Source organism: Stenella coeruleoalba (genome assembly GCF_951394435.1).
Source record: "Stenella coeruleoalba genome assembly, chromosome: 9".
NCBI classification, from domain to species: domain Eukaryota; kingdom Metazoa; phylum Chordata; class Mammalia; order Artiodactyla; family Delphinidae; genus Stenella; species Stenella coeruleoalba.
This window is the reverse complement of record NC_137155.1, coordinates 2,412,826-2,438,420: the sequence shown is the minus strand read 5'-3', so window position 1 is coordinate 2,438,420 and position 25,595 is coordinate 2,412,826. Positions and strand designations below refer to the sequence as shown.

At 51.2% G+C, this 25,595-nt stretch overlaps 1 protein-coding gene across 7 annotated transcripts in view; it reads left to right on the top strand.

Annotated features, from left to right (window-relative positions):
* The window catches only part of GRB10 (growth factor receptor bound protein 10), a 196,824-nt gene that overhangs the window by 129,373 nt on the left and 41,856 nt on the right, over nt 1-25,595 (top strand). For all 7 annotated transcript variants that reach the window (XM_079931693.1, XM_079931691.1, XM_079931690.1 and 4 more), the window contains one exon: nt 22,889-23,045. In XM_079931693.1, the coding sequence (XP_079787819.1) occupies nt 22,889-23,045 (157 nt within the window). The remainder of the gene's footprint in view (nt 1-22,888; nt 23,046-25,595) is intronic.

Below are 25,595 nucleotides of genomic sequence, written 5' to 3'. Positions count from 1 at the left end.
GCAGAGGCTGGGTCAGATCCTCTGAGGGGCAACTCGTGTGTCTGGAAGGGGGTCACCAGAAAGCATGAGGAATCCCTTCCCTCCCTTCCAGCGCGGACAAGCAGAGGCTGCCTGTGAACCGGCTGATGTTGAGAGGGGTCACATGCAGTTCCTGAGCCCATTGGGAAGGTCCTGGGATGTTTAGCATCTGTCTCATGGTGGTCAGTGTCACAGCATTTCTACACACGGCAAGGAGGAGACTGTTTCCATGGGCGAAACCACGGCCCAGCAGCTGCAATACTTTGGCAGGTGCGGAGGCAGGACATGACCTTGGCCTGGATGAGTCCACAGTCCCCGGGGTCCTCCCTGTCCCTTGCAGGGCCCCAGCGCTGCACCCACTGGGCTTGGAGGAGACCCCAGACTACTGGGCCTCTTGCGAGGGCGGAAGCTGCTCTCCACAGTGCAGACTGGCGCACTGCAGACTGGCGTTTGCTGTGGGGAAGGATGCTTTTGTATGCGAAGTGGCGGGAGCTCGACACGTGGTTCTGAGTAGCCCTTTATCCTGTGGAGGGCGGATGGTCTGGAAGCTCTTAATCCACCAAGCAGGAGCCCCTTGTTGGTGACCGCCGTGGGAGGTGACAGCCTCTCAGAGAGGCCCTGGTGTCCCGTGGGAGGCTGCTGTCCCTCCTCGGTGTGCCGGCCTGGAGGCAGCACCGTGCCTGGGACTGCCTGGGACTGGGTGGGCTGAGGAGGGCTGGCTCTGTGGCCTCTGGAAACGCCAGCCAGCGATGGGGAAGGAACAGGGCGGCCACACCCCGCAGCTCTGACACCTCGGAAACAGCACCACCAGCCGCCAGGATTTGTGGGGTACCCCAGGGAAAATGGGGGGCCAGGATTCGTGGGGTACCCCAGGGCAGATGGGGGTTAGGATTCGTGGGGTACCCCAGGGCAGATGGGGGGCCAGGATTCGTGGGGTACCCCAGGGCAAATCAGGGACTTCTGCTTCACTGGCTCTTTCAGGATGCGTTTGGCTGCAAGAAATAAAAGGTCCAGTTGACTTTAATTGTAAGGAAATGAATTTTTTTTTTTTTTTTTTTTTTGGCGTTACGCGGGCCTCTCACCGTTGCGGCCTCTCCCGTTGCGGAGCGCAGGCTCAGCAGCCATGGCTCACGGGCCCAGCCGCTCCGCGGCATGTGGGATCTTCCCAGACCGGGGCATGAACCTGCGTCCCCTGCATCGGCAGACGGACTCAACCACTGCGCCACCAGGGAAGCCCAGGAAATGAATTTTGCCTAAGGACAGTCTAGGGACAGAGACCCCGGGGAGGGCAGCCTCCCTCTGTGTCCTGGGACCTGGTCCTCTTTCCACAGCCACAGCTGGCTAGGCCCAACTTGTGCGCTTATCCACAGGCAGCCATCCCATAGGCTGGTCCCTGAGCCAGCACCCCCCCACCCGCCCCCAGACAGATGCACACCTGGAGGAAGCAGAGAAAGCAAAGGTGCAGAGATGCAGAGAAAGAGGGAGGGGAGGGCTGGTTAAAAAAAGAAAGAGCATCGGGCTTCCCTGGTGGCGCAGTGGTTGGGAGTCCGCCAAGCGAACACGGTGGGTTCGCTCGGCCTTGGAGATGGAACCAGAGACCCTCTGAGGAGCCCCGAGTGTGGCCCAGCTCCGTGGCCACGTGGCCGTGTCCTTGAGCACCAGCCTAGGTCTGAACGGCATGGCCGCTGTGCCGGGTCCCTTCCGGTCAGCTAGGCTCTCTCCTGGTTCTTCTGCCTCTGAGCGGTGGCTGGCCTTCCCTGCTTCCCGCCTCGTTGCCCAGCTGACAGCTCTGCGCCTGCGCTTCTCACCTTGCACTTTCTAGAATCCCGGTCACCTGACTTGTCGTGAGAAGAAACATGCAGGAAGTTAGGGGACTTTTGCATCCCTTGTCACTTTCTTGGAATTTCACATTTCATATTGGGTTTTGGAGGATTCGAGGAACGCTACAGGGAAGAAAAGCTATGTCATAGGCCAACTCGAGTCAGCCTAGAGCTTATCAGATGTTGATGATCGCAGAGCCACTTTGAATATGGCAGGCTTCCCACGGAACCCACTTTGGGGAAGGATGCTGAATCGTCCTAGATCATTTTTAAATGGTGAAGACCATCCCCTCAGATTTCTCTGGGAGTACTGCTGAAACTGAGGTGTTTAAGAGCCCTCTGCGAATTGCAAAGCTCTAAGGTAACTGTCTTCCTGCATCTGTTTTATCCGAACAAGGGATGCAGTCCAGGTAGGTAGCTGTGACCTGCAGGCTGCATGATTAGCTAAAAATGAAACAGGAGATTCTCTCAGGAACCTGCTGTGAAACCCCAGCCACTAGTGTTTCTCTGGACTATTCATATCTTTTTCTGTGTGTGTGGTACGTGGGCCTCTCACTGTTGTGGCCTCTCCCATTGCGGAGCACAGGCTCCGGACGTGCAGGCTCAGCGGCCATGACTCACGGGCCCAGCAGCTCCGCGGCATGTGGGATCCTCCCGGACCGGGGCACAAACCCGTGTCCCCTGCATCGGCAGGCGGACTCTCAACCACTGCGCCACCAGGGAAGCCCCATATCTTTTTAAATATAAATTCTTTAAACTTGGGATCCTCTGTGACAGCATTGAGTGTCTCTTGGTATCTGTAGCTGTCAGGAGTACTGGAAAAGTGGGCACTTACATTATCTATATCTTTCATGGGAAGAATCCCCATACTTTTACCAAAAACCTAAGTGTGTGTCTTGACCAGCGTGGGCGTCTGTGATCAGGTCCTGCTGCAGAATCAGGGGCCGGGCAGAGCAAACGGCCATTGAGGTCTGTGCGCAGTCTCAGAAAGGGCTGCCTAGTTTGCTGGATCAAGAAAAATGAGTTCCCTTGGCCAACTGATCTGCTGTTGCTTTGACTTGAAATGTCTTTAGGAAAAGGTGAAGAACTGGAAAATGAACTTTTGGCCCGATTACCCTCCCTGACGGTTCCGACCTAAATGCACATGATTAAACACCTTCATTTCCGACGGACCACAGTTCATCCTGTGCAGAAGGTGTCATGTGCTTGGAGCGTGGACACCTTTGCTTTCGTAAAAGCCTGTGGACGGTCCCAGAGGGCCTTTGCTTCCATTCTGTGGTCTCAAATATGTCACTTTTTGTCAGTTTAAGATAAAGTGTTTCATGAAATCACAAGGTTGAAAAGCATCTGTCGGACCTTTGGGTCTTGGTTGAAGGGGTTCCATGCTTTGGTGAAATCCCTGCCACCTGCTGGGTCCAAGCTGAGTCTGTGCCTGTCCAACATCACTGGACGCTAACTAGAACCTTCCACACGCGTGTCCCCGAGTCCGTGCCTGTCCAACATCACTGGACGCTAACTAGAACCTTCCACACGCGTGTCCCCGAGTCCGTGCCTGTCCAGCATCACTGGACGCTAACTAGAACCTTCCACACGTGTGTCCCCGCTGCTGACTGTGGCCTTTCTGTGTCTCTGCACTGCTCCCGGCTGGCCTGCCCATGCCCTGGCCCGATGGGGCGGCCCCTGTGTGGCCCGGTGCCTGCATGGAGTCTGGCCTTCTCTTTCTCTCCATAGCTTTTCTATCTTTCTTTTCTTGGGCTCTCACCTCGCTGTCTTAGGAAGCATGATGGAAAAGCAGTTTGAGTAATAAAAAATGTTTAAAGAAAAATTGGGAGAAACACTGGAGGAAACCAAGTGAAGGCGTTTTGAGTGTCTTCAGAGAGAGAATTCAGTTAACATCCACCCACACCCCCTCCTTTCACTGCTGTGCGGCCAAGTCTCGGCATTTCTAGGAAAAGAGAACACAGACGTGACCCCGTTTAGAAAGGTTCTGAGTGAACAACCTCTGCTGGTAAATTTGTTTTAGAACCCAGTGCTAATGACGCGTGCAGTTTATTTTTTCCTCACCCCAGAATAGCTTCCTCGTCGTAATCCCACAGCGGAGATGCGTGAATCGCAAAGCAGCAGTATTTCTCGCTGCCCTCTTTCTGGAATCCTGGGTTCTTGGGGTTCATTCGTATCAGGAAACCCTGCACAGACACAGATGGAAGTGTCTCGTGTAGCAGCTCCACGGGAAGGGCAGGGGGTGGCAGCCGCCCCGCGGCGGGCATGTCCCCACTTCGAGGCGGCGGCAGTGCTATTGTGATGGGACCTTGGATGTTAGGGCCACTGGCTTCCTGCAGACCACGGTCAGTGGCAGCGACAGACGGTACCATCTCCATTCCAGTCCCTGCCTCTTTTTTTTCATGTTATTTTCCATATGGTTTATCACAGGATATTGATTATAGTTCCCTGTGCTCTACAGTGGGACCTTCTTATTTATCCATTCTGTACATAAAAGCTGACATCAAAGCAGACGTAACCATATAAATGTTTTTATGTGTTGAACATCCTGCAAGTGTTTGCTGTGTCTCTTCTCCATGGTCTTCGCAAAGAGCGCTCGTAATTGCTGAAAACACTATGAACGAGTGTGTATTTGGGCCACACTCGGACCCTTGGCCGTGGCCGGCTCTCTGCGTGGTTCCAGTTGGCTGTGCTGTGGGTGTCGCTTCCCGGAGCCACTGTGAGGTAGGTAGGTCTTGTCACGTTTTCAGTGCTTTCCTGGAAGCCAGGTTTCCAGCCAAAGCCCGTGCGTGTCACTGTGTGTGCACGAAGGCCACTTTATTCTCATCACCAGGTTCAGGGCGCGTGAGTTTCAGAACTCCTGAGCGCTGATCCCTCACCGGCGGCCTCGCACGTTCTCTCTGTGAGAGGGGCCTGGGGGCCCCCGTGGCAGCACAGCCTGGCTTTGGAAACCTGCTGTCCCCCAGCTGGGGTGGCCCTCCCTACGCAGGTGGGCAGCTGCTGGCTGCAGGGACCGCAGGGGCTGGGGTTGTGGTAGGGACAAGAAGGCACCGCCTGTTCTGTCCGTCCTGTCCTGTCCCGTCCCGTCCGTCCTCTCCTGTCCTGTCCTATCGGTCCTGTCCTGTCCCGTCCGTCCTGTCCTATCCTGTCCTGTCTGTCCTGTCCTATCCGTCCTGTCCTGTCCCGTCCCGTCCGTCCTGTCCTGTCCTGTCCTATCGGTCCTGTCCTGCCCCGTCCGTCCTGTCCTATCCTGTCCTGTCCTATCCGTCCTGTCCTGTCCTGTCTGTCCTGTCCTATCCATCCTGTCCTGTCCCGTCCCGTCCGTCCTGTCCTGTCCCAGTGGTTGAACACGCCGCGTCTTGGGCCTTCAGACCCTGCGGCAGCCTTAGCCCGTCTCTGGCTGTTCCGCAGCACTTCCCAGGAGTATAGATCGCAGTGTGTGGCCTTGCAGCACCCACAGAAGTGGGGAGGAGGCGCTTCTGGTCCATGTGCTGTGAGGAAGGCTCCCTGTGCTGGTCCCCATGCAGTGCTGTGGGGGTGGATCACTGCGTGGACCTAGGTGTGGAGAGCGGGGTCAGGTGATCCCGTCCTGACTCAGGCCCCTGGGCTCGGGTGTACCCCGTCTCCTCAGCCCTGCAGCACAGCCCGCCTTACCTCCCCCACGTGGTCTCCAGTCTGGGAGGATGGCCCCAGGAGGGAGCATCTGAGTGACAATGACCGGCAGAGCCCCGAGAACCCGTCTCCAAACCCCGCACCTGGAGGCTGGCTACCGCCCGCCCTGTACCCGGCACGGGGCCAGCAAGGAAATCAAGCCTCCGCCGCCTGTGTCCATCTCACGGGCCCGCTGCCCAGTGCGATTTGAGCGGCTTCCCCATGTGGACACTGCCCTCGGGGGCCCAGGAACTGGTGGGAGAGACAAGTGCCGGCCAGTCCTCGGGGGCATGGAGTCGCCAGCAGGTCAGACGTGGGACATTCCGGCTGCGGGAAAGGCACCAGCCAGCCAACCAGCCGGGACTGGAGGATGACGAGCTGTTAGTTGGGTTGGAAGCAGAGAGTGTTCCAGAAAGAGGGAGGGAAGCCAGTCGGGAAGGACACGGGGTGGAGTGGGGACCCCGGGGTCAGGACCTGGAGGTCTGGCGAGGACCCATCTCTCTGCAGAGCTAACTGTGCCACGCGTCGCTACAGGAAGGCAAGGCACCTTTGCTTTTTTTTTTTTTAATTGAAGTACAGTTGATTTAGAATTTTGTGTTCATTACTGGTGTACAGCAAAGTGATTCAGCTATATACGTATATATATTCTTTTTCATATTCTTTTCCATTAGGGTTTATCACAGGATATTGAATAGAGTTCCCTGTGCTGTACAGTAGGACCTTGTTGTTTATCCATCCTGTATGTAATAGTTTGCATCTGCTCATCCCAAACTCCCAGCCCTTCCCTCCCTCAACCACCCCCCACCCCCCGGCATCCTTAAAAAGTCTACAGGTTGCATTTTTATGGGCTAGACAGGCAGGCGTGGGGACAGCCAGGTAGGATGTGGACACAGCAGAAGCTGAGATGGTTGGGTTGTGGGTGCTGGATGGATTCGAGCAGATCAGCTGCGCTTGGTGATTTCTTGCCCTCCTGTAGCTTCCATGTCCCTATGATAACTTGAAGCTCTGCTTCCCTCGTTTAAAAATATGTTCAGTCCTGTCCTCGAGTCTCAGTGCCTGAATTCCATTCTCTACTCAGAGGAGGCAGGGCCGCCTAGGAGATACTTGAAGTGTGGAGGGGGCCTGTCACCAGGACCCAGGAGCCGCTCGAAGAGCAAAGGCAAGGGAGTAACTCAGGCTTGTGGAGAGACCGGCAGGGGTCACCTTACCAGTCAAGGGTCCCCAGATGACGTCACCAGAATGGGGCATCCCGAGAAGGACACGACCCACTTCTGTGGCGCCAGCAGGACCGAGGACCTTCCGCCAAATGTCAGGACTCCTCAAAGGCGTGGAGGTCATAGAAGACCCCAGAGTACAGAACCACAGGGACAGCCAAATCTGAGGACCTGTCTAGCTGCCGGAGACCAAGGAGAGCCAGCAGCTGAGGGCGGCCTGTGGGCCCAGATGGGATCCTGAATCAGCTCATGGTAGGGTATTGATGTGATCTCCCGATTTCCATCCTTGAACTGTGTTCCCCTAATAATGCAAACGGCTTCTGTAGACACTGAAGTTGTTACTGTAGGTGGACTGTTTCTGTCAGAGACCAGAACAGCTACGCGCCTGCAGTGACCGAGGCCCTGGTGGCATCCTGGGGACCCGCTGCCCAGAGGGCCAGGTCTCAGGTACCTAAAAGAGGTCTATAGAACTAGCCAGCTGTGTGCTCTTGTTTTCTCTGTCCTAGATACTAGTCTACTTTCATAGGTGGAGCGTTGGTTTTAATTTAGTTTTATATTGTCTTAGCCACCAAATCAGCCAGAACCCCGATTTGCAACTAGGAGTGCACGTAAGATTCACAAAATTGGAAATCCAAACTCCTACCTCGGAGTCCAGAGTAGGCAGGGGCCCTCTAAGGGGTGACTCACGCGGAAGCCTGAGGTGAAGCAGTCAGAGCTAGGACAGCCTCAGAGGGCCTGGGGTCTTGGGCAGCCAGGGGCCGTCCGTGGGTCCCAGGCTGCTGAGAGGTTGAGTTTTATGTGAACCTCGAAGAGGCCCTCTGGATTTGGTCTCTGGGTGTGACTGGCTTCCTCCTGCAAAAGGGTGGTTTTGACCTTATAAAGCTGCTGTCATGAAAGCCACGTGGTGCTGATGTAAGAGCAGAGACTTGTGTGCTCTGGATCAGGTACCCAGAGAGAGACCCCAGCACCTACGAGCATCAGAGCATCATAAACAGGACATCATGATTTAATTCATTGTGCTGCAAGGTACCAGCTAGTTGGAGGAAGAGCTGACTTAGGGTCTTACGCTTCATTGCATGTTGTTATGGGTTGAATTGTACCCCCTTCTACAATTCAGATGTTGAAGTCCCAAAGCCCCCAGGACCTCAGACTGTGACTCTGTTTGGAAATGGAGTAGTTGCAGGTGTCATTTGTTAAGTTTAGATGCAGTCATGCTGGAGTAGGTGGGCCAACCTGGTAGGACTCGTGTCCTTATAAAGAGGGGACATTGGGACCCACACAGGGAGAAAACCCTGGAGGTGCAGGCAGCGATCAGGGTGATGCTTATACACCAGGGACAGCCAGCAGACCCCCAGGAGCTGGGAGAGAGGCGTAGGATGGAGTCCCCCTCACAGCTCTCGAAAGGGACTAGCCCTGGGATCACAGACACCTCGTCTCTGATGTCCGGTGTCCAGAACTGAACACATCCAGAACCGCGGGACATTGCACTTCCGTTGGTTAAGCCACCCCGTTTGTGTACACGTAGACTGAAATAAATTCTAGGTGGCGTAAACTGTTAATAAAAATTCAGCTGCCGGTGGCAGCTCCCTGTGCTTGAGACCCAGGATTGGACTTTGGATCTTTATTCTGGTTTATCCCAGAGCCCTCCGCCTCCGTGGGGGATAAGGCCTGCACCGAAGCGAGAGACTGGAGGCTGGCTTCCCTCCCCTACAGGCGTTCACGCCGGAGCGGTCCCTCCCCCTCATCCCCATCCTTCCAGAGAAGCTGGTCCGGCCAGGAAGACCCGACAGTTGGCAAAGTGTAGGCACTGAAAGCGGAAATAAGAGTAGGGATTGCAGTAACGTGACTTCTTACCACATCATCTGTGGCCAACCAGGGACCAAACAAACAAAAAGTAAATAGTTTTAAATTATAAAAGGAATAAATGAAAGAAAAAAGTAATACATGCTCGTAGTAAAAGCAAAAAGTGAAACTTAAATAGTACAAGAAAGTTTATGATAAAAAGTAAGGTTCCCTTTCTCTCAGTTCCCAACTCTTGTCTCATTCTACAGACGTGAGCGGTGTGGACGGACGTCGTCTTATCTTGTCCAGAATTTACCTGCGTTACCGCATTTTCCCCAAAAGCTTCATGGTGTTGCATCGCATGGGGACCATAGTTGGTTTAGCCAAACCGTCTTTTGACACGCACTGTTATTGTGTGCAGTTCTTTCTTATTGTAAACAAAGCTGAAATGGACATTCTTGTACGTAGGTCTCTGGTCACTTAATGGTGAGAGCTGGGTGCAGAGATACATAGGTGATAGATAGATAGATAGATAGGTGATAGGCAGATAGAGACAGACTAGATAGATAGATAATAGATAGACGATAGATAGATAGGTGATAGGTAGATAGACTAGATAGATAGATTGATAATAGATGATAGATAGATAGGTGATAGGTAGATAGACTAGATAAATAGATAATAGATAGGTGATAGGTAGATAGAGACAGACCAGATAGATAGATAGATAGATAGAAAGATAGATAGATTCTCAGCATTGTAATTGCTGGTTAAAGGATTTGTGTGTTTATGGCTGTGTATGTGTGTGTATGAAGTTCCTTTTTACAACTGTCGTCAAAGGGCCGTGTACCCCATATAGTACAGTGTAGAGGCACTGGAGCCTGGCTGACCCCCCGTTTGAGGAACAGAGCAACCCGGGATGGGTGTCATTGTGTCTCATTCCCCTGGCCCCCGAGTGCCAGCAAAGTCACTCCCCCAGTGATGAAGCAGATTCATTTTCATTGGCTGTATCTGCAGCTTCTAGAAACTCTGTAAGGTATTTACTGAGCCCGTCTGGGAGCAGAGGGTCAGACGCGCAGGGAGGTTTGCAGAGGGCGTTTGCTCACAAGTCGCCCTGGAAACCTCTGAGTTGGAGACTCCAGCGGCCGGAAGGCGGGGTAAGGTGCGCGCTGTCACGTTCAGGTACTTACTCTTTTTGGTGTTGGACTTTCTGAGCTCGCACTTAGTAGAACCTTGTGCTTTCCTAGTTTTTGAGGAGTTGTGCCTGACTGTGGTGTTTGGCCTACATTTCTCCCCTCCGGATCCGTGGTCTAATGTGAGCAGAACTGAGAAGCCCTGCTTATCCGACAGACAGACGGCGCTGCAGGCTCGGGGTCCAGCTGTCGCCCTCAGCAAGGGGTTTTGCTTCCGTTGCTAGATTTTAGTTCTGAAAATGTACCAAATGAGATGCTCACTGATACCAGTGAACATGTTCTGCTTTTTAAGAGAATTCTCAGTAATTCCTGTCACTAACTCTTGATCGTGATCAGTATTTTTGTAATTATATTGAATGTCTCACCATAATGGTAGATAAGCTTACTTTCCCAAAAAGAAGGTGTTATGGGTAGTACAAAGGTTATTAGTATAAACTGCATTCCTAGCAGATGTATCTTGGAAAATCGGGATTTTGAGAGTGAAAGACTTTATCTACAGATACCTGTTCTTGACTCTTGTAATTGAATAAAAGGTAACCCGATGTGGCAGCCCCGTCTGAGATTTGTACGATGGCGCTCACTCTCTGCGTTGTCCGGAACCAAAGGAAGCTCTGGAGGTTCTTGTCCTTTTGTAATCTAGCCACTCAGGACTCTCTCAGCTCCTGGAATTTCACTGTCTTCTAAACTTCCAGTAAATCTGCCAGTCTTCCCAGGTTTCCTGTGTTCTTGGCATCCAGCACTGTGCCCCCCCCCCGCCCCTCCCGACAGCGTCAGCACAATGGTGGGGCTTTAGCAGGTGGGACACCTGTGTTGGCTGGGTGGGCACTGGCTGGAGGCCCCTCTGCCCCCAAAGAACCGTAAGACCTTCCCTGCCCCCGTCTCTCAAGCCAGACATTCGCTGAAACTGGATGCCAGTAAATACATCAGGCAGTTTGAGATAAAGATAGTACATTGGCCTGAGGGCAGACCCATGATACTCGATGGGGTTCAGACGGTCTGGGGGAAGGGCTTTGACGGGTGGCCTGTCCTGCCGTTACACGACAGAGGGACAGGCAGTGGCAGGCGGGTGCCGTGTCACAGCCCTGTCTGGTGGTCCCGTCATGCAGCCACCTCGCAGCGTGCAGGCGCGCACGTGGGCCCTCCCCGGGCAGGGGCAGCTGCACACCTGTGTGGGCCTGACCTCCCCAAACGCCGTCTTTGCGTTTCGGACATTTTACTGACCCCGACCGTGATTGAACTGCCTGGTGCCTGCGGATTTGGGATCTTAGGAGTCCTGCACAGTGAAGACAGAGGCTTAATGGAGAAGGAGGAGGGGCCTCCTGATGAAGAGAGCAACCAAGCAAGAGTCCCCTCATGTCATCTTTGTGACCTCGCCTCTGTGGGTGATAGGACACCGGTGAGATGCCGAGTGACAGAGGGGACCCATGTGCCATTATTTTTGCACAATGTGTCCTTTAAACTTTTACGTTGAAATAACTTCGGACCTATAAGAGCAGTTGCAGTAATAATACAAAGACCTGTCATAGATCCTTTGTTCGGATTCCCTAGTGGCTAACGTGCTGCCCCACTTTAAATCGTTTTCCCTGGTCCCATATGCGTGTATGTGCACACACATCTGTATGCACATGTGTATAACTAGTGCATTACAGGGAGCGTAGCACACAGCCGTTTCCGAAATCAGGACCTGCAGGGATCCAGACCTTATTCACAGTTCATTAGTTGTCCTGCTGATGTGTTTTATGGCTTCTTTTTTTCTGGCTCGTGAGCCAACACAGGACCACCCTCTGCACTGGTTTTAACGTCTCTAATTCCCTTTCACACGGGGGCACTTCCTGGCTGCTCCGCGTCCTTTGTCACGTAAGCGGTTACCGGAACCCCCTCTTTGTTGGTGGGGAGTTGCCTTGGGGCCCCATCAGGCTGTACGTGGCAGAGAGGCCACAGACAGCTGCGTCCTTCTCGGGGCAGGAGTTCAGGATGCTGTGATGTTGGTTTCTCCATTATCACCGATGTTGATGTTTATTACCCACGTCTGCTAAGTTTCTCCATTGTGAAGTTGCCATTATTCCCTTGGTAATTAAAAAGTACTGTAAAGGAAGGTGACTTGAAACCAGGTTGATACGCTTCCTCCCTCCGACTCCACTGGCTGCTTCTGTCACCTATGGGTGATCCTGCCTGGCGATTCCGACTCTCGTTCTGCATTTGTGAGTTGGCCTTGGGCACTGAGGAAGAGCAGCCCTTCTCTCCCAGCTATTTACCTGTGTGTTTCTTTATTTGTCAGTAAGGACACATTATTATCTTATTACAGCCATCGCTTTGACGCTCACGGTGTCCCAGTGGGGCTGGTTCCTATTTCCTTGTGACACATCCTCGTCAAAGTACTACCTCGCTTCCTAGCACGAGATTCCCCTTGCTGTGCACTCAGCATGTTTGACGTGTGGGCCTGGGGAGTCCTTTGATGTGAAGCCGTCTTGTGCCCTGACACACACACACACACACACACACACACACACACACACACACACACACACACACACACACACACACCCCTCGGGGGGCAGAATCCACCCCTCCCCTAACCCCCATCAGGAACCACCGAGCGAGTGAAGGGGTGCTGTTTTCTCTACCCAGGGGTACTGGGCTCAATTCTTCAAACCGATTAGGTAGGAAAAGGTTTCAAATAGGCTTTATTTCCTCTGGCATCACAAGGCTAAAGGGTCTGAAGGCATGTTTAGGTTTTGTTGATGAAGAATTTAGAGCCTGCGCAAAAGTCGAATAGGGGGGTGAACACCACGTGCCCCCCCAGCCAGACCCCACAGCTGTGAAGCCACGCCCCCCATATACTCTGTTGACGCAGATTCCAGCCATCATGTCATTTACCTATAAATTTTTTAGCATGTTTCTGTAAAAGATTGACTTTTTTTTTTAACAGGACCATTAATACCGTTGAGACCCCCAATTCCTTAATCTCATTAAAGAAATTCCATATTCAAACAGGAATTGCATTTACACTGCACGTTTGCAGCCCTAGTTCCATGAGTTCCCCTGGAAGACATTGCCCAAAAGACAAAGCCTAACCCAGGAAGGGCTTGGCTTTGGGAGTTTGCTCCCACTGAGGGCTCTATCTGGATGGAAAGACCCAGCCCGGGCTGCCCTGCAGGCTTCAGCCTGAATTCACGTTGCAGGGGTACCTGCCCACCAGAAGCTGCCACCTGCCACCGGCAGAGCCGTAGACGGACCCAAGTTATCAGGCCTCTTAGGGATCATCTGGTCAACCCCTGCTGTGGGCGGACAGCTCTCCACGGCCCCCACCCCACCAGGATGGGCAGGCCGTGATGGGGCCTCTTTTCCTGAGGACCGGCACTGCCTCTCGTTGGGGGCTTCAGCTGCTTGAAACACAAAGCCGACTCCTAATACCTGGCTTTTCAACTCCATGCTAAGACCAGAAACAGCTAAAAGCCCCGTAGAAGTCTTGGAGCAGAAGCTTCCTGCCAAATGCTCCCTCTTCCTGGGTGACGCCGCAGGGGTCGTGGTCCTGCAGTGCATGGGGAGGGGGTTCTTTTAGGCACGTGATGCCCGCAGAAGGAGGAGACGAGTGTGTCTGGAATGATCATCTGTGGAGTGTTTGCCGTGGGACGGGACTTGCATGCGTTTCTCTGAGTGACACTCACCGTCAGCCTATGTGACAGTCCCTCCCTGTCACATAGGCTGGGGATTGAGGGTTGTCCAAGGTCAGAGCGGGTAACTCGTGCAGCGAGTGGCGAGCAGGAGCTTGACCCCAGGGCTGGCAGGTTCACAGGCTCCGTAATTGATGCACTTGGACAGTGGTCGGGGGGACCCGTGGACATCCAGGAGATTGGGGCCAGCACAGAGAGTGTGCTTGGTGAGTTCTTGCTAAGTGGGAGGCTGGAGGTTTGGGGATACTCAGAGGATGCCCGCAGGTCCACCGTGCCCCTTAAATCCTGTTTTAAGGAATAGCACGCATTCTGCCAAACACCCGGCATCCCCATTCTTGGAAACGTTTCCCTTATTAGAGGTGGCACTTTAAGAAAGTTGACATCCGGCCATTTATCCTGAGAAAATAATTCAACCCACACACGAGCCACCAAGGCTCATGTACAAAGGTGTGCCAGGGAGCACTTGAGGAGAATGAAAGTCTAGAAGCCGCCGGACGGGCAGCATGACGTTCATGTTGATACAACATGACATGTGAAGAAATCCCTCGCAGGCACTAAAGCACCAAAGAGACATAAAGACCCGGTGGATGTTTATGGTGTAACGTGAAGCTGCACGGCCCGATTGCAAAACCGCGTCTGCCGTCTGAGCCCAGTCATGTCAGTGCATCTATTTATAAACACCTGTGCAAGAAAATGCTGGAAGGGCACACTCCAGGACTGTAACAGCAAATCTGGGAGTCGTCAGTGATTGTCAAGTGCTTTCCTCGGTCCCTTAGGCATTTTCCAAATGTGTTACAGTGAAAACCTGTAAGAAAAAACGAATATATCTGTGTACCCTTGAGCAGCTCGGGTTTGATTAGGGCTGTGTGCCCTGGATCTTGCCCGTGAGTGCCAGGCGGTGAGGGTGTCCGCAGAGGGGCTCCGGATCTGCGGTTGACTTTAAAGAACTACTTTGTGAGTCCTTTCTAGAGCCTTAACTCCTTTGGAAAGGATTGCAAGGACTTAAAATATTTTTATCAGTAATTCTTTCTGAAACATGAAATAAATCGATTATAACTCAGATGCTTATTTCTTTTAAGTCACTTCGGGTCCCTGTAATGAAACAGGAAGATAGTGATATTCTTAGCCAAGGTGAATAGAACCACGTACTTACGTGTAGCCGCTTCAATTATCATTCCCTGTGGCTCAAAAGAACATCATTGATTTAGACCAGAACTGAAAAAAAATTGGTAGAATTACCTTCTTTTCACTACCATGAACCCATCCCGGCCCTGGTTCTGCCCTCGCCTGAAGTGCATCTAATTTCACGCATACTCGCTCGGCCTGCCCCATCTGGGGGCTTCAGGGCCCCCAGAACCAACAGCCTCGTGTAGCTCCTGGGAAGCGTCTTGCTGACAGAAAGGCGAACAGCAGATGCCCTGGTTCACACCTGGGCCCCCGTGGGCCCATCGCCTCCATCTGGGCGAGCTGTTCTGCTGTCCCGAGGCTTCCACCCCGCGCCTGGTCAGGAGACGGTTCCATCAGCCTTGGAGGGCGTGAACTTGGGGCCCTGGTGTGGCCACTGGGCTCTCAGAGGTGTACCCGCCACGTGCCTGGGCTCAGCTGGCTTTCCTGCTTTCCCTCCCCATGACCCCAGCAGGACCAGGAGCCCCTCAGCCCTTCCCACGTCCTGTCTTCCACAGCCTTGCCTCCCTCTCGATATGTATATATATTTACATATTTATTGGAGTATAATTGCTTTACAATGGTGTGTTAGTTTCTGTTTTCTAACAAAGTGAATCAGTTATACGTATACATATATCCCCATGTCTCCTGCCTCTTGGGTCTCCCTCCCACCCTCCCTAGCCCACCCTTCTAGGTGGTCACAAAGCACCGAGCTGATCTCCCTGTGCTATGCGGCTGCTTCCCACTAGCTATCGATTTTACATTTAGTAGTGTATATATGTCCATGCCACTCTCTCACTTCGTCCCAGCTTCCCCTTTCCCACTGTGTCCTCAAGTCCCTTTTGATATTTTTTCTTTATTGAAGTATAGTTAATTCACAGTGTTGTGTTGTGTCAGGTATACACCGAACTGATTCACTTCTACATGTGTGTGTGTGTGTGTGTGTGTGTGTGTGTGTGTGTGTGTATCCTTTTTCAGATCCTTTTCCATTATGGTTTATTACAACATATTGAATATAGTTCCCTGTGCTATATAATAGGACCTTGTTGTTTACTTTATATATAGTACTTTGTATCTGCTAATCCCAAACTCCTAATTAATCCACCCCTCCCTTTCCCCTTTGATAGCCATAAGTTCTCTGTGTCTGTGAGTCTGTTTCTGATTCGTAGATAAGTTCACTTGTGTCATATTTTAGATTCCACATATATATAAGTGATATCACATGGTGTTTGTATTTCTCTGTCTGGCTTACTTCACTTAGTATGACAATCTCTAGGTCCATCCATGTTGCTGCAAATGGCATTATTTCATTCTTTTTTATAGCTGAGTAATGTTCCATGGTATATATGTACCACATCTTCTTCATCCATTCATCTGTCGTTGGACATCTAGGTTGCTTCCATGACTTGACTGTTGTAAATAGTGCTGCTATGAACATTGGGGTGCATGTATCCTTTCGGACCACATTTTTCTCCAGATATATGCCTGGGAATGGGATTGCAGGTTCATATGGTAGTTCTGTTTTTAGTTTCTTAAGGAACCTTTGTACTGTTCTCCATAATGGCTGTACCAATTTACATTCCCACCAACAGTGTAGGAGGGTTTCCTTTTCTCCACATCCTTTCTAGCATTTATGATTTGTAGACTTTTTGATGATGGCCATTCTGACTGGTATAAGGTGGTACCTCATGGTAGTTTTGATTTGTGTTTCTCTAATAATTAGCCATGTGGAACATCTTTTCATGTGCCTCCCTTTCAATATTGACCCTTCCACCGTGGATGCCCCCTCGTGGCCCTTGGATACAGCCTGGCTTCTTCCTAAGTGTTTACCCCTAGCATTTACAGGAGGCTTCGGGAGTTACTGAAAAGCCCAGCTTACATCCTCACTTAGAAAAATGCATTGAAACAGGACCCAGGGAGCTTTTGAACTAAGAAGTAAGTTGGAAGATGAAGAACTGAGACAAAGCCGCTCGAACGCCCCAGCTCAGACCCTGCAGACTCTCTGGGTTTCTCTGCAGGGTTGGGGGCCCTCTGCTCTGCTCAGCCCAGGCACCTGGAGGCTGTTGTCCCCCCCGGGACGTCCTGCACCTGGGACAGGTCTGGGGCAAAGGGCTGAGAATCCTCCATTTGCTGTTTTCACGGGTTGATCTCAGTCAAAGTCAAGAGTCTGTGGAATTCAGACAAGATCCTGAGCCTGCACGTGCCCAGCAGGGAGTGTCCGGGGCCCGAAGCAGGAGTGCGGGTGACAGCAGGGAGGAGGCCCCAACCTCTCTCTGCCTGCTGGAGACCACGACTGTGGATACGACGTACCTTCAACCCTAACTGTTCCTAAACTCCTTCCTGCACGTTTGCCAAGATTTAGGCTCTTACTTCCCTCTCCATACGATGAATGCATAAAAGGCATCAACAGAGCTCCAGGAAGGACAGAACCTTCTATTACCACTTCGGGGCTTTTAAGACGGGCCCTGGTGCCAAGCCAGTCAGAGGGCTAGGTAGCCTGCCTCCCCCTGCTAACCCTGAAACGAAAGGATCTCAGGCTGGTGGCATAATTATGCCCTCTTTAATATTACTTCCTTTTTTAATTCAAAGTTTCTTTCTTTTTATCATTTATACCGCAAAAGCAGTATGGTCAAGGAATTTATTACAAATTTCAGAATCATAATTACGCCATGCAGATGGCATACGTTCTCATATTTTATAAGTATTGAAGTGGCTGTTGCCTTGAAATTGATTTGCTCTTTTCTCTGTTTCTTTTTTAATTTTTATTTTATATTAGAGTATAGTTGATTTACAATGTTGTGTTAGTTTCAGGTGTACTAACAAAGTGATTCAGTTATACACATACATATACCATAAGTCCCCTACATACAAACCTTCAGGTTGTGAGCTTTCAAAGACGCGAATGTGCATTTGCATATCCAGTCATGTAAGTTAGTTCACGTGTCTGGTATACATTGTCACGTGCATGCATCCTCCACAGGGGGTTGTGCTTTCGTGTACTTACTGTACAGTAGTACTGTATAACAGAGTACAGTAGTACAGTGTCTTTATTTCAAGCTAGATCTGCAAGAGGACGACTTCATTGAACTCCTTGCCGTGCAACACGAGGAGGTTACTAATGAAGACCTGATGGAATTGGAGGCCCAGAGAAAGGACGAAGAGGTACAAGAGGAAGAAGAAGTAACTGCAGAACCGAAGAGATTCACGATGCAGGAAGTGGCAGGGGATTTTCTTTATCTGAGGAGGCACTGTTAGTTTTTGAGGCACAGGACCCAAACGTGGAACAGTACGCAAAGGTTGCAGCCGTTCAGCATGTAATCCATTGCTACCGTGTCATCTATGACGAGAAAAACAGAGCTACTACCCAGATACCACTGGATCGTTCTTTGAAGAGGAATTGAATCCAGCAAGGAACCAGAACCTCAGGCATGAGAGAAGTTGCAGCTCGCCCTCCGTCCCCTGTTGCTGACGACCCTTCAGCTCTACCATCTCCCACCTCTTTTCCCTCCTCCAGTCAGTAACTCTTTTCTTTTTTTTTTAAACATCTTTATTGGGGTATAATTGCTTTATAATGGTGTGTTAGTTTCTGCTTTATAACAAAGTGAATCAGTTATACATATACATATGTCCCCATATCTCTTCCCTCTTGCGTCTCCCTCCCTCCCACCCTCCCTATCCCACCCCTCCAGGCGGTCACAAAGCACCGAGCTGATCTCCCTGTGCTATGCGGCTGCTTCCCACTAGCTATCTACCTTACGTTTGTTAGTGTGTATATGTCCATGCCTCTCTCTCGCCCTGTCACAGCTCACCCTTCCCCCTCCCCATATCCTCAAGTCCATTCTCTAGTAGGTCTGTGTCTTTATTCCTGTCTTACCCCTAGGTTCTTCATGACATTTTTTTCCCTTAAATTCCATATATATGTGTTAGCATACGGTATTTGTTTTTCTCTTTCTGACTTACTTCACTCTGTATGACAGACTCTAGGTCTATCCACCTCATTACAAATAACTCAATTTTGTTTCCTTTTATGGCTGAGTAATATTCCATTGTATATATGTGCCACATCTTCTTTATCCATTCATCCGATGATGGACACTTAGGTTGTTTCCATCTCTGGGCTATTGTGAATAGAGCTGCAATGAACATTTTGGTACATGACTCTTTTTGAATTATGTTTTTCTCAGGGTATATGCCCAGTAGTGGGATTGCTGGGTCATATGGTAATTCTATTTGTAGTTTTTTAAGGAACCTCCATACTGTTCTCCATAGTGGCTGTACCAATTTACATTCCCACCAGCAGTGCAAGAGTGTTCCCTTTTCTCCACACCCTCTCCAGCATTTATTGTTTGTAGATTTTTTGATGATGGCCATTCTGACTGGTGTGAGATGATACCTCATTGTAGTTTTGATTTGCATTTCTCTAACGATTACAGTCGGTAACTCTTCTTGCCTGTTCCCTCGATGCCAGCCCCTGTGTGCCAGCTGTTGTACAGTACCGCTGTACTTTTCAAGGTACTGTACTGTAAGATTAAAAGTGTTTTCTTTATTTTTTGTGTGTTTTTTAATGTATTATTTGTGTGAAAAGTATTGTAAACCCACAGTACAGTACTATACAGCTGACTGTGTTAGTTGGGTACCTAGGCTAATCTGTTGGACTTACGAACAAATTGGACTTATGAACGTGCTCTTGGAACGGAACTCTCGTATGTAGGGGACTCACCGCATCTATTCTTTTTCAGATTCTTTTCCCGTATAGGTTACTCTTAATAAATTATTGTTTTATTTTTAAAAGCAATTAGCTACTTAATTTCCTTTGTGGTGCAGAAACAGAAGTTGAAGTTTCAGTGGTTGGTTTTTCCAATTGAGTTGCTCCCGGTGCATCTTACCCGTCATGGGTTTGCTTTCTCAGAACCGCACACCTGAGTCGGTCGTGGCTGTCAGGATCCCGCCATCCCCACCCGCCGCTGCTGGGTCTCAGGCCTTCGGTGGGAACCTGCCTTGTCCCCAGGTCCTTGGTCCGTCCGAGGGCACCCCGGAGGCAGGCACAGGTGGCTGGGAGCTTTTCAGGAGAGGCTCCCGTTGGCCCAAGGCAGGCTGACCCTGTAAGGCAGATGCTGCTGACAGATTCCCCATTTTACAGATGAGAAGGGTGAGGCACAGACAGGCTGGGCCAGTAAGCCACGTTCCCACGGCTAGTCGGTGACGAGGCCGGACTGCAGCGGGTCTGATCCTAGAACATCTCCCCTGAAGCCCCGCCTGGGCCAAGGGGGCCATGAGTGATGGTTCACCTTCCATCACTGGGGTCACAGCCAGGGAGGGGCTGGGCCGGGCTGGCACTGCGGATCGCTCGGAGTTCTCCCCGATCCTGGCAGGACCCAGATCCACCCGTGTGTTTCCTGGAAGTTTTACCCCAGATGCATATGTGCCCTTGGTATTGATCTCCTGGCTGAACTGTGAAGCGGTGGGGCGGAGGCCTCGGCCGGCTCGCAGGGGAGGCGCTTCCGCATCCCGCCCTCACAGGATGGGCGAGCGTCTGACCTGCGGGCCTCAGCCTGCTCCCTGGCGTCCTTCGGCCCAGGCCCGTCGCGCTGAAGGTTGAGATGGAAACCCTCGTTTGCTTCCAGAATGAGCCCCAGCACCGCCCAGGAGCTGGCTGCAGGGCCAGTGGGCACAATGCAGAATGCTGCTTCCAGAGCTGCCGGCTCTAGAGGCGCAGTGGGGACAGCTTCCTTTGTGCGTGTGTATTCGTTACAGATACTGTCACCTGGAGCTCCAGACGTGCTCCCAGTGTGAGATTGCAGGGGTGTGTGGTGGCTTGCTTGTCTGTCTGTCTGTCTTGGGGCCTGTTTCGCCTGTGGTCAGCTGGCCCTGGTGAGTTGGGGGAGGTAGCTGGACAGCACGACCAGGAGCAGCATGGACAGTGCAGGATTCGAGGTCCTGTCCTGGAGCCTGTGTCCCTCTGTGTCTGTCCCTGTCGCAGGCCTGCAGCCCGGACCCAGCTTCCCCTCCTGGCCCTCCCCCAGCCGGCTCTGGGGATCTGAAAGCCGGGGACGTGGCCATATGACAAAGCACATCTTAGATTTTAATACTCGGACTATATATAGACCTTCGGGGGCATGGCCTCGGAGCCACAGAGAAGTGAGGGAGAGAGTTTAAAGAAAAGTGCAGCAGGGCTGAAAAGAAGGTTTAAAAGCTGGTGCTGTGGATGATTTGGGCAGGAAAAGACTTGGAGAGAGAGATGGGAAACACACTTCAACCTACTTTAAGTTTCCTAGGGAAAATAGTGTTCACTGTAGTCACAGATAAGCTCACTTAGAAACTTAGGAAAGAAGGAGAATTGGGGTAGTTGATTGGGTGGTTGTATGCACGCACTGCTGTAGCATACGTTATGTATGTATGTAATTATATATAATTAGCATGTATATAAGGAATTGTATGAAGTCATTGCTTTTTTTAAATTTGTTTTTCTTTTATGTTAATGCATTTGTTCTCACAAAGTGTTTACCTATAGACCAGAGACATCTTCTCTGTTGAAATTAAATTTTATTTTTATACACTTAGTCATGACAGCTGTGTTTGCATATTTAATTGGTTTTGGAGAAGTAGAGCTGTCATTGAGTGAAACATCAATTCCAGAAAAGACAGGGGGTGGATTTCTTTAAAGATAAATGTGAGCTGTAAGCAGACCCCTCAGTCCTGACCCAGCCCGGGTTGGGGGGCTGGCAGGGAGGTGGCAGGAACAGCGGGGGCAGGGACCCTGCCCTGCTGAAGGGCTCTGTCCCCCAGGCTGGTCCTGCCTCCCCTCCGGCTGAGTGAGCCCTACGGCGGCTGGGACGGTCCTTGTGGGAACGTGCCATCCCCGTGGGACGTCATCCCGGCAACTCACTGCCCTGCCAGACTCCGTGCTGTGGAAATAAACGTTCAAAGTCTGCACTTGATCAGAAACACGGGAAAAAGGACGGAGAGAGAGACAGACAGACAGAGAGCTGCGGCCAGTTCTTTAAGACCAGCTGACACTCAGGACACAGAGAGCTCCAGCTCCAGACTCGCAAGTGACAGCATGGGTTGCAGGGATCAAGGTTGCTGAGCGATTTGGCAGACAGGCCTGCGTTCAGAGCACACACGTGCTCAGGCCGAGTGTCCTGCCTGTTAGTTCACTGCCATGGGAAAGAATGAGCAGGGGTTTTTCTGGAGTGTTGGTCTGAGCCTTGTGTTGTCGTTGGGTTGTCATCACCTCCGCCTCGGGCGGGGGCACCGGAGTGGGAGTGGGGGGCGATTGCATCAGGCCCGGCCAGGGACCTGATTGGTCTGCCCCTCGTGGCTTGATTCACGAGCTAGAGGACCGAGCCCGAGGCGGCCTCATAGCCGCTTCCCTGCTGCCCAGAGACAGCCTGCCCGCTGGGGCTCCGTCCCCACCATTGGTGCCCGGAGAGGGGTCCCTGCCTGCCAGGGACAGTGGGAGAAGGCCGGGACACACTCCCCTGCAGGGACAGTCTCGATTTAAAATGCCGTCTCGTTCCTCGGACTGCTTTTTCCATGCCGTTGAGGTAAGATTTCTTGAAGCATCTCACGGTTCCCCTAAAGGCGGCACCCCGTCAGCTCTGCAGCTGGCGCAGGGTAGGTTTTTGGTCCTCTGGGTTTCTGCTTGGCCAGCCCCTTGCCTGGGAGCTGTTGGTAGGTCATGGCTTTGAACAACACTGGGAAAACTAAGGTGGCTTGTAATTTTGTAGGGGGTGGGGCCAGAGGGTTTTGTGACTGCTCTTACTATGCCCATCATTTTAGTATTTTCAATTTCAGCATATTCACATTACTTCTTCTCATCTTCTCCCTACACCTCAATGAGCACGAGGTGAGTGGCGGTGACAGGAGGAGGCACTGGGTGCTGTCTGCTGCACTGAGGACCCTAGAAACGGAGAACGGCTGGAGTCGCGGAAAGTTAGGATTTCTGCGGGCCTTCTGTTGCTTTGTTTGTTCTCACAATTGGTTCAAGTGTAAAATGTCCAGTTCCAAGACCGCCAGCAGTATTTTAAAGGAATTCTGTTGCTTCCCAAGACAGGTGGTAGAGAAGTAGCTCACACACTCTGGTTTGGCCATGTGTCCCCGAGGTGTCTTGGGTGTTGTAAGAGCCTGTGTTGTGATCCCACGGTGCCCTGCGCATCCACGGGTGCGGGGGGGGGTGGCGGAGAAGGGAAGGGGAGTGTCGATGGGCGTGGCCTGCAGACCCGCAGCCTCTGGTCACCTGCCGCCTGGAAGAACAATTATACATGTGTTGGAGCGCTGCTGTCTACACATTTCCTGTTTATTTTGTTTCAGTGTTTATTTCTGAAAACCCAAGGTTGTTCATCTGTAAGTGTCACTGCCTTGTGTTGCAGGATGTTAAAGTCTTTAGCGAAGACGGGACGAGCAAAGTGGTGGAGATACTGGCGGACACGACAGCCAGGGACCTGTGCCAGTTGCTGGTTTACAGAAGTCACTGTGTGGACGACAACAGCTGGACGCTGGTGGAGCACCACCCGCACCTGGGATTAGGTAGGGAGCAGCTCCGGGTGGGGGGGAGCAGCTCCGGGTAGGGGGGGAGCAGCTCCGGGGGGGGGAGCAGCTCCAGGTGGGGGGGAGCAGCTCCGGTGGGGGGCAGCAGCTCCGGGTGGGGGGGAGCAGCTCCGGTTGCGGGGGAGCAGCTCCAGGTGGGGGGGGAGCAGCTCCGGTGGGGGGCAGCAGCTCCAGGTGGGGGGGAGCAGTGGGGTGCTCGGTGGGCCTTCAGGTGAAGACCTCTGCTGCCAGATGCCAGACTGTCACTGCAGTGTCCCCTGCCAGCCAGCGTAGCAGGCGGTCTGTGTGTCGTCCTCCATGCTCCTGCCTCTTTTTCCTAAAATCTCACCTTCCTCCCTCCCAGGCCTCTCTCCCCTGGTGCTTTCAGAATCTCGCTCTTGCACAGTTTGAAGCAGTAACTCCCAAGAGCTCAGCCACAGGAGGAGGGAAGGGTCCCTGTGACTTGTCCGCAGGAGGCGCTGTGAGGGGCTCAGGGGCTCGCTGCACACCTGTGGGCTGGGTGTGCAGCCGGAGGCGCCCTGGGGAGATTCTGGCATCACTGCAGAGAGCAGCTCTCTACCTGACGGGGTCGGGGAGCCATGGTGACAGCCTGTAGGAGGGCACGGGGAGGCCCCCGGGAGTCGAGGGTTGCCATAAAGCAATGTCACCTAAGCTTGAGTCTCACACAGTGTCTCTGAGTGATTCGAGAGAGCAAGAGATTATTTTTAAATAGGTGCTATTTACAGAACTCATTGAGGTCTTTGATTGGTTGGTTTGTTTGGTTTAGGCGGCTTATTTTCAGGTAAAGAAGCTTTTCAGACTTCCGTTGAAATTCTTTTTGGATAACGTACGGTGCTTCCAAATCATAGGCACATATTTAAAACTAGAATTTTTTCTGAATCAACAGCTCTATTTTCTTCTGTGTCTCGAAGGAGAGAAAAACTACACCGCTTGCAAACTTCTTCCCATAGTTTAACATTTTTCTCTTGACCTTTAAGAATGACAAAGAAATTGAAATTAAGCCTCTAGGTCTGGAATATTCTTTCACTAAATGGCATTTGGGCAACTCATATCGTACAGTCTAAGGTTACATGACACGAGGTACATTTGAGTTGGCGTTGCTGGAAGTCACGTGTTCTGGCTCCCCTGTGCCATCAGACAGTGTGCGTTGTAAAGTGAACGCTAAGAACTCCACCTTGTTTCTTTCCCGTCACTACGGATCTGCAGTGCACTTGTGTGTCATCAGATGCTTTGTCCTTCGTCCCCAGCAGCCTTCTCCTGACAGGTACATTCAGTGGTGCCACAGCACAGCGACCGGCTGGCAAGCTCCAGTTTGGGACATCCATAAATGGTCCCGAGTGGTCTGATAGGGTCACCAAAAGCATCTGTTGACACACAAGTAATTTGGAAACTAAACAGTAGTCGGAACCCTGCAGTTTTTATGGACACACGTGCACACGCATGTATATACAGATACATATACACCTGCATGCATACACGTGTATATATACCCATATACATGCATTCACACACACATAGAGAATTACAGTAAGTCCCCTACATACAGACCTTCAAGTTGCGAACTTTCAAAGATGCAAATGTGCATTCCATCAACATCAGGCGTGAGTGAAGTTGCAGCTTGCCCTCCTTCTCCTACTGCTGTCGATCCTTCAGCTCTACCATCTCCCACCTCCTCTCCCTCCTCCAGTCAGTAACTCTTCTTCCTGTTCACTCGATGCCAGCCCCTGTGTGCCAGCCGTTGTACTGTACCACTGTACTTTTCAAGGGACTGTGCTATAAGATTAAAAATGTTTTCTTTATTTTTTGTGTTTGTTTGTTTTTATGTATTATTTGTGTGAAAAGTATTGTAAACCTATCACAGTACAGTACTATACAGCCGACTCTGTTAGTTGGGTACCTAGGCTAATTTTTTGGACTTATGAACAGACTGGACTTACGAATGCACTCTCGGAACGGAACTCATTCGTATGTAGGGGACTTACTGTAATTTTAAAAATGCATCTGCATAGTTGGAGCCAAATATAAGTAACGAATATTGTTGAAAGACCATTCAAAAGTCTGACTGTGCTTTTAATTTGAAAAGAACTATGAAAAAACTTCTGTAGACATTATAATACGTGAATATCACTGTCCACACCTAGAGAACATAACGGAATGGATGCAGATACACAGAACATTGTCCCATAGGGACTGCTTGAGAAATTCTGATTCCATTGTTATGTGGTAGCACTTGATTTCTGCAGCATCATATAGTAGACGATAAACTTGGAAAATGATCAATCAGTTGAAAATTTATTCTGAGGGAGTAAAATACGAAATGCACATGCACACACCACTCTCAGGGATGTGATGTCCATACGTTTTATTCTGTATTCTTTCTCTTATTCACAGATGGATTGACATACTCCCCTTTAGGGGACAATAGTTTATTATAAAACCAAGTAAAAAGGGAAGAAAAGAAAAAAAGGAGAGGGGCAAGTAAAATGATGAAACAAATAAAAAAGAACATGTGGATCAAATTTTAGATCC